A 16,216-nucleotide genomic window follows, 5' to 3' on the forward strand; every position below is an offset into this window, starting at 1 on the left:
ACACCTGCCCTGCCTACACAACTCAAGACCACCAAATCCTCAAGGAATTCTGAAAAATTATCATGCAAATGTTATTCAACCCTATTTCTAATGAAACTAAACTTGCATTCCAATATTTGATATTACTATAGAAACAATTCAGAAGTTAAAATCAAAGGGCCTTAATAACTTCTCTTCGTACATTTCACTAATCATCAACTAGTATATAGATACATAGGTTCACTAAGTAGCATCACAGACACCATCAAGCTCGGTCAATTTAGTAATATAATCCAGGGCATGAGGCGGCAAGCATTCAAATGAGCCTTCTTGCAATAAAAATTGGCGCCAATAATGCCCAAGTATTAATCCAAGACCTAACAACTATTAAATTCCTTTAAAAATATAATCTCGCATTATTGTGGAATGTAGATTTTTGGCTTAATATACGTAAAGGTGAAGGCAGCGGCAGTTAAGGCTACTGAAAAATATTTCTAATCTATTCAAAGTCTACGTTATTCGTTGGATAACAACACATTAACATCTTAGTCGTTACTCTGCTAGAACAGAAATTTCATTATGGTGCCATTTTAACCGACCTTAAATAAACATAAGAATTATACATGTGACTTGACACGACGCGTCAGACATGGTTACACCGTATCAGATGCTAAGGACACTTATGGATGCATTGAACGCTGATACGATAACATTAAAAAGTTCCTCTTTAGTCGTGATTCTCAGGCCTAAGTTCATTAACAAGCGTCACATTAAACGGTTAATAAATAATAATAATAGAATAAGAAGCAGTTGCCCGTGCAGCAGTCAGGCAAGAGAGCCACAATCGTGATCAAACATAGCATGAACTATCAAGAAATATTAAACCAGCTGATCATACGTAATCAAAGCACACATTTGAGAGGAACGGTCAGATAAGTAATTCAGACAAAATTATTAGTCATAAAATAAGGGAGTAATAGGAAACCCTTTCTTATAACACAAATAAAAAAAAATGCATAAAACGATCAGGTGAGTATACTAGACGGGGCTTCTCGACATCTGGGGTAGGTGAGTGAGCTATAAACGTCTTTTCCAGGGTTCAACTTTGTAAAATATTCACGATAAGGCTTGAATTCACGAATTTAAGATTGGATTGGAGCAATTTGATGGTTTCACACTTTTTTTATACCGCTAGGCTCAGTATCCCAAGAAACTCAATCGACTCGTTCAGCAAGAAAATCGATCAATGATTAGCGTAGAGGTTAGTCTCATAAGTGAAGGTTAACCCGCTCCCAAATCACATATCAGTGAGACTGAAATAGCTGCTGGTGACTAAATGTGGCCACCCCCCGCTGTGCCATGTCATGAGAATCGTCCCTATGAAAAGTGATGCATGCACTGTGTAACAGCATGTCAACAGGTTATCGTCCACATAAAAACATCAATAAAACACATGGTCTTCATAAAGGAATGGAAATTTTCAATAAATTTAAGCAAGGAGGTACGAGTAAAATGAATAGAATTCATGATGTGTTCCTTTTTCAATCAGAGAACAGAAAATGACTAAAAAAAGCGAGGTCAGTAATATCGGCTTCGTTGCTTCAACATGCACAAAAAGACTTGATTCTATGAGATCTGCAGTGAAAAACAACAACCAATTCCTATCTATTATACTCCATCAGTTGGTGTGAGTAGCTATGATTCACTCTCAACGTGGATTACTAATTTGGATGCATACACAAAGCCTGCAAAAGAAAATGCAACAACTAAAGTCTTTATTTTGACAATTTATACGTAATGACTGCTATATAATCGGAGTTCCAACAGAGATACCTGGAGAAAACGTTCAATTACAACAAAGGTGATGAACGATTAAAAAAATGAATAAATGAGATGACAAATTCATATCCAATGAATGAATAAGTTAGATGGCTATGCTCGGGACCAGAGGCTGAATTCCTGGTCAGAGTGTCAGGCGGAAGGGGTCATATGATGACGAGTTATTAAGATGCGGGCCGGTAAAGGCAATATTTTGATACTGCTGTTGCTGTTGCAGCAACTGCTGCTGTTGCTGAGCCTGGTGGTGAGATAACTGCTGCTGCATGTGTAGCGGCAGCTGCGACATGTTGTTCTGCTGCTGTGTATTGCTGTAAGCTGACGCAGAGTGTTGCAGTTGGACGGGGTGATGAGAATGATGGTGAGCCGTGGATGAAGAGGATGGGTTTGTGACGGAGTCGGTGAGCGTCGAAAGCAGGCTTGACGAAGGGATCTGCAGATGATGAGAAGACAGCGGGCCCGTCGAATGAGTAGGATGGAGGAGAGAGTGAGGCAGACGCTGATGTGCCTGAGGAGGAGGTGGCAAGTTGAGGGGTAGCAGCTGCTGCTGGTGCTGCTGTTGGTGAGCGTGGTGATGAATCTTCTGGAGAGCTAATGATTGCTGTTGTTGCTGATGAGAAGCCTGAGATTGGTGATGGAGAGACATGCCTGACCCTTGAATATTATTCGAGCTCGCTGAATTGACGTGGCCTCCAGATGAAGCTTGCTGATGTGACTGCAGTTGTAACTGAAGGAGCTGATGCTGTTGTTGTTGCTCGTGTTGTGTGAGTTGCTGAAGTCTTAATTGCAAGGCTTGAGGATACTTAAACAAGTCCTGGCTACCAGTCGATGCAAGACTGTCGTTACTGTCGTTGTCAAGAATCCCAACAAGATTTGCAATGTTGTTTCCATTGTTGCTACTGGTGGTGGTGGTCACAGGAGTTGAACATTTGCCCGGCATTGCATTGAGAGCTAATGAGATCAAGTCTGAAGAAGCTGAAGTCGAAGAGGAGGAGGATGATACCACAGCACTAGAGCCACAAGATTTTTGAAGGTCCATTAGCCCAACCCCACCGAGAACTGTTTCGGCATTCACGTGCACTGGACCTTGCATTTTGCCAGCAGATGCTAGGTCCTTGCCCGGCACACCCTTATATTGTTTCTTATTCCCCGATACCTCAAACTCCTTCTTGTGCACTCGGTGCATGTGTTTGCTGTAGTTGGCAAAGTCGCAGAAATTCCTTGTGCAGTGAGGACATTGGTACGGACGCTCCCCGGTGTGCTGGCGAACGTGTATCTTGAGCTGTGAAGTGCTCCTGAAAAGCATGAAATGAATTATATTTTCTACAAATGTGACAACTCGCAGAATTTATAAACGTTAATGATGTTACGATGTACCAAAGGATCGGAATATACTCAAGTATCATATTGAGACCCTTGGAGTAAAAATAATTGGAACTGCAAATTAGAAGGAATATTTTAATAAATACCATGCAAATAAACATTCTTTTTCCGTGTGTTTACTTGCAAAGTTGAGAATTGTTACCGAATTATGTTGATAGCTCGAAATTTTATACAATAATTGCACCAAGAAATGATCGTCGTTCAGTGGCTATATAAATACGATAAAAGAGTGAAAAGAATTCCCTTTCAATCAGGCAATCCAGAAGGATTTTCCCATAAATGGATAAAGATCTTTCCACTAATGAACGTAAGTCTTTATTATTAGTGCGAAGCCACACTAAGACCTCATATAAAAATCTGTGGCCCAAATGAGGGCGGATGAACGATAATCAAATGCGGCGATCCATCGTGGCCTGGGACTGCTATGTCCCAAACAAATACTAAGGATACAAGGGGTAGAGCGAGTAAGTGTGTGTGGTCGACACACTTAAATTATACACACTGAAAGTGACACCTGAGCCTCTTCTCACAGTGGGAGCAAGGGTAGGGCCGCGTGTCGGTGTGGATGAGCTCGAGGGGACAGTGAAGGAACTCACCGGAACCTCTTCTCACAGTGGGAGCAGGGGTAAGGATGAGCTCGAGGTGACAGTGAAGGAACTCACCTGAACCTCTTCTCACAGTGGGAGCAAGGGTAGGGCCGCGTGTCGGTGTGGATGAGCTCGTGCTGGCGCATCTCATTCCTGCTGCGGGTTCGTTTGCCGCACGTCTTGCACTCGTAGGGCTTCAGGTCAGAATGCACGCGCATATGCACTTTTAGTTTGCCCTTGCTGTTGCATCTGCAAAGTACCACAATAATTATCACTAAGAAACATCTGTTACAAAATTTCAATGAACCGGATCTCTGATACATTACCAATTGTAATAGATTGATTTCTTAGCATATTTCTGTACAGCTAGAGCGCGGAGTGTAAAAATTATTTAGTTAATGAGTAGGAGCAAAGAACTTGACTGCTTAGGCAAACTGGATGCAGGCGCGAACAAAGCAAAAGAAACGATGAACTAAAAAAAGTTTATTGGGAGAGCAAAGAGAAACGAAATTCACAGCAGAAGAGACCTCAACCAAGAGAAATTGAAAAGAAGATAAAGTAGGTAAACAAGTAAGCATTCTTGAATTTATCAGCAAAAAGCATGATCCTAAATTAGGTTGGATAAACAAAATATCTAAATTCACTAACTTGCGTCTCATGAATATCACGCTAACAAATTAGACAGATTTACACAAGGGAGTTTAAGAGAAGAGCCCGACTAGAAGAAACTAGCAACATCTTTGTAGCTGACCAGCAGTAAGTACAGGTAGAATAAAAAATTCTGGGCTAGTTGAATTTTCAGCGTTCCGAGTTTGGGACCTAACTAACGAGATAAGCTTCAAAAAATAAAAATTAAAGTGAAAAGTATAGAAGCTTGGAAATGTGATTAAGGGAGATGCATTTTTCAGATTTTGAATTAGATCTATACTAAATAAAAGAAAATCAATGGATGTTTGATGATAATCATAATTGTAATTTGAATGCAAGAAAAATTATTCGAATTGCTACCTCCAGCCACAAGCCTCGCAGCAGAAGGGCTTCTCGCCCGTGTGGGTTCTCTCGTGGATCTCTGCAGTGGACTTGCTACCAAATTTTCTGTCGCAAAACTGGCAGCTGAAGTCCTTCACTTGCTCGTGCACAACCTTGATGTGCACTTGAAGTGCTCCATTGTTCATGAACCTGGAACAAAAAACTGATTTAGTTACAGAACCCAAGAGAACCACATGGTCCTTCATTAACCTAACCAAGTCTGTCGTTATATATTTAATTTATTCAAAACACTAACCTGGCAAATCCAGAACAGTAGCCATTAATTTGTAAAAATACCATCAAACTTAGGTGCAATTTGTGAGCACTGTGTGAGTTAGGTGCAACTGAGCACAGAAAACACGCACCGATGGCCGCAAACGTGACAGGAGAACTTGTACTTGAGCTCATCTGGCCTGTGCTTGAGCTTGTGGTGCCGCAAGCCCTCAACGTCTTTGAAGGCTTTGTCGCATTGGTCGCAGGCATGGGGCCGGTGCTCCTGGTGAACTATCATGTGCTTGCGCAGGTACTTTGGGTGATAAGACTTGCAGCATATCGAACACCTGCGAATAAAACTGCATTAGATGACTCGCGTGTTGCAACGCAATGAGACGTGCGACGCACGAGTTGCGGACGAATTCATGCATTTATGGGCTATAATATCAGGCAATAAAATTAGAGGTAGCTGACCAGAAAAAGTGTATTCAATAATGGATTTAAATAATCTACAACACATAGATTTTTACTAAATACATCAATATATCTTTCAGAGCATCGAATTTAGTAGCGATAAGACATTGATGGCACGAAAGAGATGGCCATTGAATTCTCCAAACTACGGTGGTAGTCATGGAAAGTTTACCTTATACTACAAATTATTCTATTTTTCATTAGAAATTTCTAAATTCCATGACATAGATTCATAAACGGGACAAACAAAGACTAAGCAGTACACAACCGAAATTAGTCCTGCATTATAACGAAAGGCATTCAAGTATAGCCTAGCTTTCGTAAACAAATTCAGAGAGTAATACACAACAGAAAGCGAGATAGAAAGTGGTAATTAATTGAGAGCAAGATCAAAATGTAACAAGAAGGTCGTACATGATGGCATCAACACCGTGCTTGGCCCTGTGCTGCACGAGTGACGCAGGGGCGCTGTAGCACTTGTCACAGTGCGTGCACATGTACGGAGCGCTGCAGTCTTCGTCCGTATCTTTGTGTACCGCCACCACATGCGTCCGCAGTTGCGGGAAACTCGAGGCCGTGTCGCCACAAATGCCACACCTCACAGTTCCGCGCACCTTCTTGCGCGCACGCTGAACAGCCATGAAATAGGTCAGAAAAAACACTGAATAAAATTGAAATGAGGCACGCACATCCAAAACGCGTCGTAAAAATGTTCAAGGGATGTGTGTGTTTAAATGTGTTTAAAATTGAATGTTTAAGGGATATGGGGCACAACGTAATAGTGCACATAATGTTGTTGGATAATAAAGAGGGGAATGGGGCACAACTACATGGTGCATACAATGATAACGGATTAAAGGGAAGAAGAAAAGGATAAAAAATAATGTGCAGCTAAATGATATGAATGGAAAATGGGTGACAACCACATCGTTTGCATAATGAAGATGAAAGGAGATGGATGGGTAGAGAGATTAAGAGTCCACTACTGTCTAATTGGAAAATGGAATATACTCAAAGATGAGTTGTATATGAATGGTGCGGAAAGGAGACTAAACATGAATGAATACGTATAGGTAGGCTTATATTGATGAAAAAAGTGCATGATAGAGCCTATACTTTAATTGAAACGATTGACTTACATGGGCACAGAGCTCAAGAGAAGATGAATAATGTAGGACAGATGAAGAAATTATTTGTAATTTAAGGTATGAATGCCATTAAACTATGAGTTTGCATAAGACATTTCTGATAAGAAATGCATAAGACACGATCACGATCGTACCATTTGCTTGCCTGGTGATGGATTCAGCTGCCACTCACCTTAACTTTTGACTTGAAGAGTGAGGCAGCTTTTTGGGTTTTCGAGTGTACGCGTTGGTGGAGAGCAAGCCCCCGCTTACTGGGGAAAGTCTTGCAACACTCATGGCAGTAATGCCGACCTTTCACTTTTCTCCTGGCCTTCAAACTTCCTGAGCCTTTGACGATGGATGAAGTGCATGTCATGGGTTCCTGGAAATCATTTGAATACTATAAATTACTAAATCAATTGTACATAAAATGTCTTTACCAAAGGAATGCAACTACGCTCACTTCACTATTACATGGACAACAGGGCATAAATTGATATGCAAGGATCGCCCTCACACATTATCTATGATGCAAGTTGAACACCAACACACTACTAAGGCGTCATCTGAAACTTAAGTGTTGCTCCATCACTAGCTACAATGCACAATGAAGATTAACATACACACCACTATGACATCATTGGAAACTAAATTGCCGTTAGACTTGCTATCGATGGAGTGATTTCAAAACTATCCAACACACCATTTTGACATTATCGCAGCATCATTCCATAACTAGCGTCACTCACTGGCACATGGCTGCCATGTTTGAGCGCGGTGTGTTCAACAAGCTTGTGAAGGTCTCTGAAGGTAAGGTTGCAGTAGAGGCACATCAGAGGGTTCTGGGGCTTTGGTTCCTGCGAGTGTTGCATGTGCTGATGGAGCAGCAGGCTTGACAGGGCATAGAATGGAGCCTCGCATATGCTGCACCGACCAAAATGTACAGACATCTGTAACAAACAGAAAGTATTTTTCGTGGAGACATAAAAATTTCACATAACTTAGAAATTGGTTTTAATTTACATTTAATGACACATTAATAGGCTCAATAATTTACTACAAATACATCAAGGTTGATGCCCTCGGTTGAAATGTTATGGTCAAGTTGGAGGATATAGTGGCAAGGGAAATATTTTACCATGGGAAACGAGGCTGATTTGGAAGCTCTTGACTGCGTTCCTTCATCACCAGACACTTCAAGCTCAACTTCCTGTCCCTCGGTCTCAATCTTGACGATCTGAAAATAGTGGATGGTAAATTTAATACTATAAATTGATGATATGTGACCTTTAACAATGCAGAAATGTTAATCCTATTGGAATCCTAACTCAAACAATAATCTAAAAATGTTTTTTTTTTTAATTTAAGAATGCCAAGACATTTATAAAGAAAAATTCAAAACAACATTGCTCAGAAACTTTGCAATTAAATAAAACAAATATAAATGAATAAAGAATGAAATAAATAAACGAGTGAACAGTTGATTAGCAAGCATATTGAAGTGGGCAAAAATCAACAACTGAGATGATTGACAATGAGAAACTAAAATCATAGATGGAATGAATATTGAATAATAAAATGATTTACTCACAGGTTCCCGAATGAACTCGTCAATACCATCCATGGCAATGGTATTTTCATCACAGGTCTCTGCTAGCTCCACCAAGTTGCTGTTATTATTACATTCTATTTTGTTGCTGGTATTGTTGGCATTTTTATCAGGAACTACCAAGGCTTCAGAAGAATTATTATTCATATTATTCTTAGAGCTGCCAATATGTGAGTCGTCGTCAAGAGGGTCGGTATTATCGTGTTCAGAAGTCTCCCAGTCAGCAGATGTCAACAATGATTCTTTACTGCCAGTTTTATCCTCAGCCTCTTCAGTTATGTAATGTAAATTACTTGTCTCTTGGTCCAGAGGCTCACTTTTTAATGACTTAGGATATTGCTGAGATCCATCTGAAAGAGTGCAAATATTGCACTTGGTAACAATTGTTTAAAGCTTCTATCACTAGTTGATCAAACGCAAATGTTTGAAAAAAATTTAAAATTAAATTATAATTACTATGCATACAAAAATATTCAAGTAACTGGTCAACCCAATGAGTGATAAGCAACCTATGATAATCTTCATACCGTATATATTGACTTTTGATATATATATATAAACAAAGCAAATGTTCAAGTGCTCACCATTGTTATCACATGGAAGGGAGGAACGTTTAGACTTTCTGGCAGCAGCAACTGGTACGTTCTGGCCCTTCCTTCTTTGACCTGCAAGGTAAGTTAACCAAATAATATAACTGTGAGGATGAGATCCATTAAATATCATGGCATGTAATAAAAATGAATTAAATTAAATGTGAAACGAATGAGAATGGAGGATATGCACTGCAGTTGATTACACAAATCACATGCTCTAAAAATGTTGAAAATTTTTATTGAGCAGGTCTGTAAAATGCAAATAATGAATGTTACTTGGGTCTATCTTTGCAATGCAGGACGTTTTGGTAGAAAATAAAATAGATTGATATACAATAAGCTAAGAGAATGAAAAAAACTGTTCTAATATTGGGATTGCTCTGTTCTTGGCAAGGCTTACAAGGTTTCTGAGAAATGAAACTTCTAAACTAGCAAACACTTTACTGAATTTAATTGGGCAAGAAACTAAAGGATAATAGAATTTGAGAAGTCTACCTACAGTATATGAATTTGATTTATGCAAGTTTGATTGAAGACCAAAGCATGCTTTTTATTAACAATCTTCTTGTTCGTCTTTTCAATGAGTTGTATGGTGCCAAATTTCTAGCTGGAGCCGGGAGATCGAAAAGCAGGTTTCCAAATGACATTTTAATAGATTGCAACATTTTGAAAATACAATTTTCATTATCAAGCTGGTGAAGGTTTTACAACACTTGAAATTAAATTTTGGGAATAACAGAAGTACATATGAATGGTATAGTGGTTACAATTTTAAAATATCAACTTAAAACTACTCTGAAAATAATTTCAGCATCCAGACGAATCCTGTAGTTTGGAGGTTGATGGCAGGAGTCTCGCTCTTGATAATGAGGGCCCCAGCCATCGCCAGTCTCGATGGGTTGGGGCACCGCATAACTCTGCTGGTGCATGCCTCCAATGTCGCTCGGGTGATGGTCCCACCGTGAGCCTCCAGCATGTGGTTCTTAGGTCATCCAGATTGTAGATGGCATGCGAGTCGTTGGCTCAAGGTCATGCTTATAAGGCCAATTTAGTTCATGCTCGGAAGAAGTCCACAACCCTCCCTATTACATGAGAACTTATAAACTACATCCTTGAAGCAGACCAGATTTTTTTATTCATTACAAGGTTTTTAATTTTCTTATTTTTGTAGTAGATCAGAAGTTTTATATTTTCGTTATCCATTGTGCTCTTGACATTACGGTGGGACCATCACCCGAGCAACATTGGAGGCATGCACCAGCATAGTTATGCGGTGCCCCAACCCATCAAGACTGGCGATGGCTGGGGCCCTCATTATCAGTCTCCAGCCATCAACCTCCAAACAACAGGATACGTCCAGACGCTGAAATTATTTTCAGAGCAGTTTTAAGCTAATAATTTAAAATTGTATCCACTACCTATACCATTCATTTGTACTTCTGTCCCAAAATTTAATTTCAAGTGTTGTAAAACCTTCACCAGCTTGATAATGAAAATTGTATTTTCAAAACGTCGCAATCTATTAAAATGTCATTTGGAAACCTGCTTTTCGATCTCCCGGCTCCAGCTAGAAATTTGGCTTGGCTCATTGAAAAGATGAACAAGAAGATTGTTAATAAAAAGCATGCTCTGGTCTTCAATCAAACTTGCATAAAAGAGAAGCTTTTGCTGAACTACATGAATTTGATTTTACAAATGTTTCTACAAACTTGAGATGTTACTTACCAATAAAATGTTACCTAACAGCCTATTTGAACCACTAAGCATGTTTGAATGATTTGTCAATGATGCCTCATGATATCAAAATTATAAGGTGCAATTTTCTATTAGGCTGGATAAAAATTCATATCCTTGAGAAAATATTACTGGTTATGTTGCATGACTCACTGCCTGAATTTCTATCAACTGAATTTAAGGAAGATCTTCTCATGGATATTAGAGGATCAGGTCTCTTCAGCCTCTTCAGCTCTTCTTGCAGCAGTAGAAGCATCACAGGATTTGATGGATCATCATAGTCTGGTTAAAACATTTAAATCAAATTTGAGACAGCAAAACAATAGTAGAACTAAGCAAAAGTTGTGATAAATATCACTGAACATAATCTATACTTGAAGCCTATTTGGAATGAAGTTAACACATACAAAAGAATAATAGAGTATAATTACTTGACTGCAAGACTAGGTGACAACAGATTGGAGAATTAAAAAAAAAAATATGTAAATGAACAAGAAATTTACCCACCATGAAGGACAACCAAGCAGAACTAATTTATTGTAGGAAATTCAATGCTGACAAAGGGTTATGTGCATTCAACAGTGATGATAAAATTTCATTAGATATACCTACACCTAATTACTGGCACCACAAATCTATTATTTATATACTGCCTAAATTTTTATTTTAGAGTTGCATCAGATATCTATATAGTTTTCATAAAAAGTAGTAGCAAAGAAATTGACAATAACATTAATTTTAAGCTCCAATATCAAAATTTAGAAAATGTGCAACATAATTTTACAGTATACACTGATGTTTATACCAGAGAATGTAGTGTCTCCTTCTGCTATTTGCTTGGCAACTTGTGTTTGAATATGAAGCTCATCCAGGGTACGCTGGGCCTTCTGTGCAAGCTCAATAAATTCTTCCACTTCTTTTAAGCGTGTAAGACATTGGCCACAAACATTCTTGGGTAGGTGGTCATCAATCAGTATCTGGAAGTAAAAGGCATTTCAGAGGAAATTTAGCCAATTGAATGATTGCTATTTGCATTTTTAAGATGCGGAACTACAGTAGGTCTTGTAACAAATGGTAATAATTTCAAACTAGGACTAGGAAAGATTGAAATGAAAGAATATACACCTATATACTGTCAAATGGGGTAATAAGGGATGGTTTTGAGGGTTTTTTCTTAAAAACTCTTACCATGAAACATTTCATAAACAAATTTGGGCTCAGTTTAAAGGCCTTTGCAAGGGCTATCAAATGGCATCAACAAAAAATTTCATAAGCTATTTGTAAGGCAGGCGCCAGATGCAAAATAAAGCATTGCTAAGTACCCCTGGGGATGGGGTAATTAGGGACCCTGAAATAAAACTAATTTTAATATGTTTGAAGCATTCCGCAGAGTGTACTCATCTATTACTAAAAGTACTTCAATGTCCTCCTTTTCCGTTGTAGATGATTTAGATGTAGATTAAATAAAATTTTCTGTGATTTCTACTTGTTTTTCCTTTATTGATATGATATTACAATATCCATAAATTACCATATTATTAATATGATATTACCATATCCACGGACATGCCATTGAGCATTGACAATGACCTCGTCCACTGCAACCTTCATATTAGCAGCCATATAGCATTTCTTCTGTATCTATAAGCTTACAAGATGGCTTGTAATTTTGCACCATTTTAATTGAGTCAAGTGAATTCACTATAACAAACAAAGATCATAAAAAACACACCTGCAACTGGAAGGAATATCCTAGTGACAAGTGACAACTATCATATTATTTTGGAAAAATAAATCATAGTTTAGGAAATTACTTTTCATTCTATGTTGACAGGTGCACAATTCTATCTATGAAATTATATGCACAATTTTGTACTGACCAATGAATAACAATGATGCATTAGTTTTTGTTAGGCAAGAGAATTTTTTTTGGTGAGCAAGGCAAATGTAATAAAAATTCTTTGTTGTTAATTGATTTTTTCCTTAAATGGAGCCTTTGCTAACCAAGGTTCTATTGTAAATGCATTTTTAGAGTTGTCCCTTATTACCCCAGGTAATGTCCCTTATTAGGGTAAATGCGGTATATTCCGACACATTAAGGACGTAGCAAAAAATGAATGGCTATAAAAAAATCACCGTAAGCACAACTCGAGTTCTGTTTGCTTTACGTCACTCACAAACACCGCACTACGCGCCAGCAACAATGAACTGTCACAAACTGTTGCCATATTTATATAAAAGCCTTTAGAATGCAAACCTACCAAATCCATATAAATATTCTGATGCTGTGTGTGCCTAAATTAGGCATTTTGTGAGACTAATTGCGACTGCGTTTCAATTCAAACTCTACTAATTCGTAATTCCAACCCTCTTGTGTTCAAATTCTGATTGCTGTGGCCTGTGTGAGCTGTACTGGAATATGACACAGCTTGGAATTAGAACACTATTGAATATTGAACACTACTTAATTAGGCTTTTAATTAAGAGCTATTAAGCTTTTAATTAAGAAAATATAGGGATTTGGTAGGTTTCCATTCTAAAGGCTTTTTAATAAATATGGCAACATTTTGTGACGTTTCATTGTTGCTGACGCGTAGGGAAGTGTTTTGAGAGTCACGTGAAGACAACAGAACTTGCGTAACACATACGTTTTTTTTATAGTTTTTCATTTCTTGATGCGTCCTTAATGTGTCGGAATATACCGCGTTTACCCTACTTAAGAAATTGGTTTAAATCTTGAGTTATTGAGGAAATTAAAAATGAACTGATTCCAAAAAAGCTCTGGTTTGCCACTATGAAGTACCCACAATGTTGGAATATACCGTGTTTACCCTATTCACACTTTTTTCAGGGATTTTTTAAAGGTAGTAAATGCATGATTTCTTAACTGGCTTTATCAGTTTATGTTAGGTACACAGTTGAGAAAAATGTTGAACTTTAGGCCACTATTTTTGGTTTTGCAATATATTAATTAGTTTAGTTGCAATAACAGTTTTACAAAATGTTGGAGGACTGTCCAAATTTACCCCACCCCGGTCGGCGGTCACCCGTTGGTCCTGTCCCTTAATAGTAGGTGTGGCTGGTGTGCCCCTATCCCCGCTTACCTAGTAGCCTAGCCATAGTGGCAAAGCAGAGAGTTTTTTAGACTCTCCCTAAAGTCGACACTCAGGATGATGTATGTTTTCGGTGAATTTTCCCGCGCATTTTCACTTTTTTTAAGCTATTGCTGTGCACAGTTGGGGCAATGTAATGAAAATTGATTATCTTCGCGCACGTGTTTGCGCAATCCCGGCCATCTTTATTTTAGAAGAAATTTTCTCCAAAGTCATATGGCAAAGGTCGTTAAAATGACAAAATAAATTCCCGCGCACCTGGCACATCTTCCTGACCATGGCCTCAAGTTCATTTTTGAGTCCTATAAGTAGACCAGTAAAGTATCCTGGATACCAGCATTATCATACATAAGAAATTGGTTTAAATCTTGAGTAAATGAGGAAATTAAAAATGAACTGATTCTAAAAATCTCTGGTTTGTCACTATGAGGCATGAGCCTAGCTAGGTACCCTGTTAACTGTTTCAGTGTTTGAACTTCGATGGTATAGCCAACGGCCTACCTACATACCTAATTAATATGTTGAATGACATTTTTTTTCTCAATGGTTAAACAGAATTTTAGACTCACCTCAACATCTAAATATTTTTTTATCTTGTCTGCAAGCTGCATTCGTAAATCATAAGAGCTGAAAATTTGAATGAGATTTGTTTCTTCGCCGCAGCACAAACGGCAAACGTTTCCAAAAGATCCCATTCTTTCAAATTACTTCTTTTCATTTACGTAAAATATTTTGTCTAACGAATAAAGGTAGAAATAACAAAACAAAATAAGTAATGCTCTACCTTAGCTCGGTAAAAACATTTTGGCCCAATCTTTCGGCTTCGTCTTCGTCAAACCACTGAAAAGAGTCAAACTAAACATGAATTAAGGTTTCACTAAAAATTGTCCTTTCTACACCAGCCTAGAAAGTATTTCCTATTTGTGAACGTAGTTAGACACCTGTGCTAACCTGTACATTGAATAATTTGATAAGCTAACAACCAATTATTTGTAACATTCTCATTTTTTATCGGATTTTCGCTTCTTTTGGACTGTTTGTTGTTTGCTTTGTTGGAGGTGTTGAGGTGATCTCAGTCAGACCAATTGTAACACTTGGACATGGCATTAGTTTACGATTTTGTACAATACTGATTTTCTAAGTACTTATAGGTTTAATTAGCTCGTAGGACACCGCAATTATTTCAAGTTTTTTTTCTGATCTTCTTAGCTATGATGATTCCATGTACGGTACTTCGAATAACCATCAAGTGCATGTTATATTGCAGTTTTTCCATGTTTTCAATGATCTTCTCAAGTGGTCTGATTCCTCTTCATAGTATTTCCTCTTAGCTGGTGCTTGATCGACACTCTGAATGCAGCCAGCAAAAACACCATGGGCGCGTTAACACGTAGGATTTGGATTGGCGTGGTAACCCTGAATAAGACTTTCAAGAGTCGGGCCTCCATTTCGGCTATCTGTCACATGTCACACATTAATTAGTGTAGGTATGAGGATAGGGAAGGGTGGTCAGGAAGGAGCAACATTGGTGCAGAGGCTACAAGTGTCGGAATGTTCGTATTGAGTAGTATGAAAATAGGTAGAAGTAAGGTTCAAGTTATTTGGTCTATTATTGCTGTGTCCCATTTATTGCACTGTAGTCTTTGAAGTTTGCATTTGATATTAGGATCTCTCAGGACAAAAATATTTGTTTTCTTTTATTATTATATTATTATTATTGCTCGTTTCTTTACACCCTTCCGGCCTCTCGCTAACCTCTTCCTCTCCCTCATCAGTCAACCCTGCTGACAGACCCACTATCATCGCAATCCATTCATCCCCCGTTCTCTCTTACATCACCTCACGCCTATCATCCAGTATCTTCGTTGCTACAATGAACGTTCTTTGGGTGTGTAACGTGAGTTGGACTCTGATGGATGAATCGCTGATGAAGTGAAATTAATTTCAAATTCCCCTTCAAACTACCGCGAAAATTAAACAGAGCGAAAAAGAGCTAAGAATACCACTTAAAATATCATAGTTAATTTTCTACTAAGCTGCTGACAAAATTTCTTGTGGCAGCAGGAATCGAGTATGGGTTCCTTCTACTAAGAATTTGCATATCATTCACGTTTTCAAAAGAGTTGACCAACAAAAGCCTGTGAAGGCTAGATTGAGCATCATGTGCCGAAAAAGCTTATGCCTGGGCCTCACCAGAGTGAGATATAACTTTTCCCATAAAGAAATAAGATGAAATATAACACATAGATATAATTACATTACATATATAATCTCAGGCTTTCCCGTCGTTGCTCGGGATTGATAATATATTCGATTTGAAATCCCATTGAGCAGAATTTTGTCATTCCGATTACCGCCATCCCGAATTCCATATCTAATTAATAATTTCGAAACTAACGAACGTCATGTAACAAAATGACCTGTCCCAACCAAAGCTTAGCATGGAACTCCAATTTAGCTACCAGTTTCGAACTCAAAGCAGAAAATATATTTTAGTACTGAATCTTAATTCAATTCCTCGTATAAAATTATAAATCTC

General features: G+C 38.3%; 1 protein-coding gene across 1 annotated transcript; it reads right to left on the reverse strand.

The window, feature by feature from the left end:
• Positions 1–980: 980 nt before the first annotated feature.
• On the reverse strand, positions 981–14,509 carry LOC108674460 (zinc finger protein 62 homolog). The gene is made up of 13 exons (XM_018162410.2): positions 14,247–14,509; positions 11,370–11,541; positions 10,718–10,846; positions 8,822–8,902; positions 8,220–8,587; positions 7,767–7,865; positions 7,378–7,578; positions 6,822–7,010; positions 5,916–6,130; positions 5,180–5,374; positions 4,794–4,964; positions 3,861–4,034; positions 981–3,110 (listed from the first exon to the last, which is right to left on the reverse strand). Exons 1-13 carry the CDS (start codon positions 14,370–14,372, stop codon positions 1,943–1,945), a joined length of 3,288 nt encoding a protein of 1,095 aa, XP_018017899.1. The 5' UTR covers positions 14,373–14,509; the 3' UTR covers positions 981–1,942.
• Between the last annotated feature and the right edge of the window lie 1,707 nt (positions 14,510–16,216).

Source organism: Hyalella azteca, unplaced genomic scaffold (assembly GCF_000764305.2).
Source record: "Hyalella azteca isolate HAZT.00-mixed unplaced genomic scaffold, Hazt_2.0.2 contig15353, whole genome shotgun sequence".
In the NCBI taxonomy this organism is placed as follows: Eukaryota; Metazoa; Arthropoda; class Malacostraca; order Amphipoda; family Hyalellidae; genus Hyalella; species Hyalella azteca.

What these genes read in the sequence shown, in the direction of transcription:
- LOC108674460 (XM_018162410.2), bottom strand. Translation starts at nt 14,372, where the DNA reads ATGGGATCTTTTGGAAACGTTTGCCGTTTGTGCTGCGGCGAAGAAACA. An exon ending in AATCAGCCTCGTTTCCCATG is followed by an intron (nt 7,579 to 7,766) that starts GTAAAATATTTC and finishes TGTTTGTTACAG; the next exon opens with ATGTCTGTACATTTTGGTCG. An exon ending in TCTTCAAGTCAAAAGTTAAG is followed by an intron (nt 6,131 to 6,821) that starts GTGAGTGGCAGC and finishes ATGGCTGTTCAG; the next exon opens with CGTGCGCGCAAGAAGGTGCG.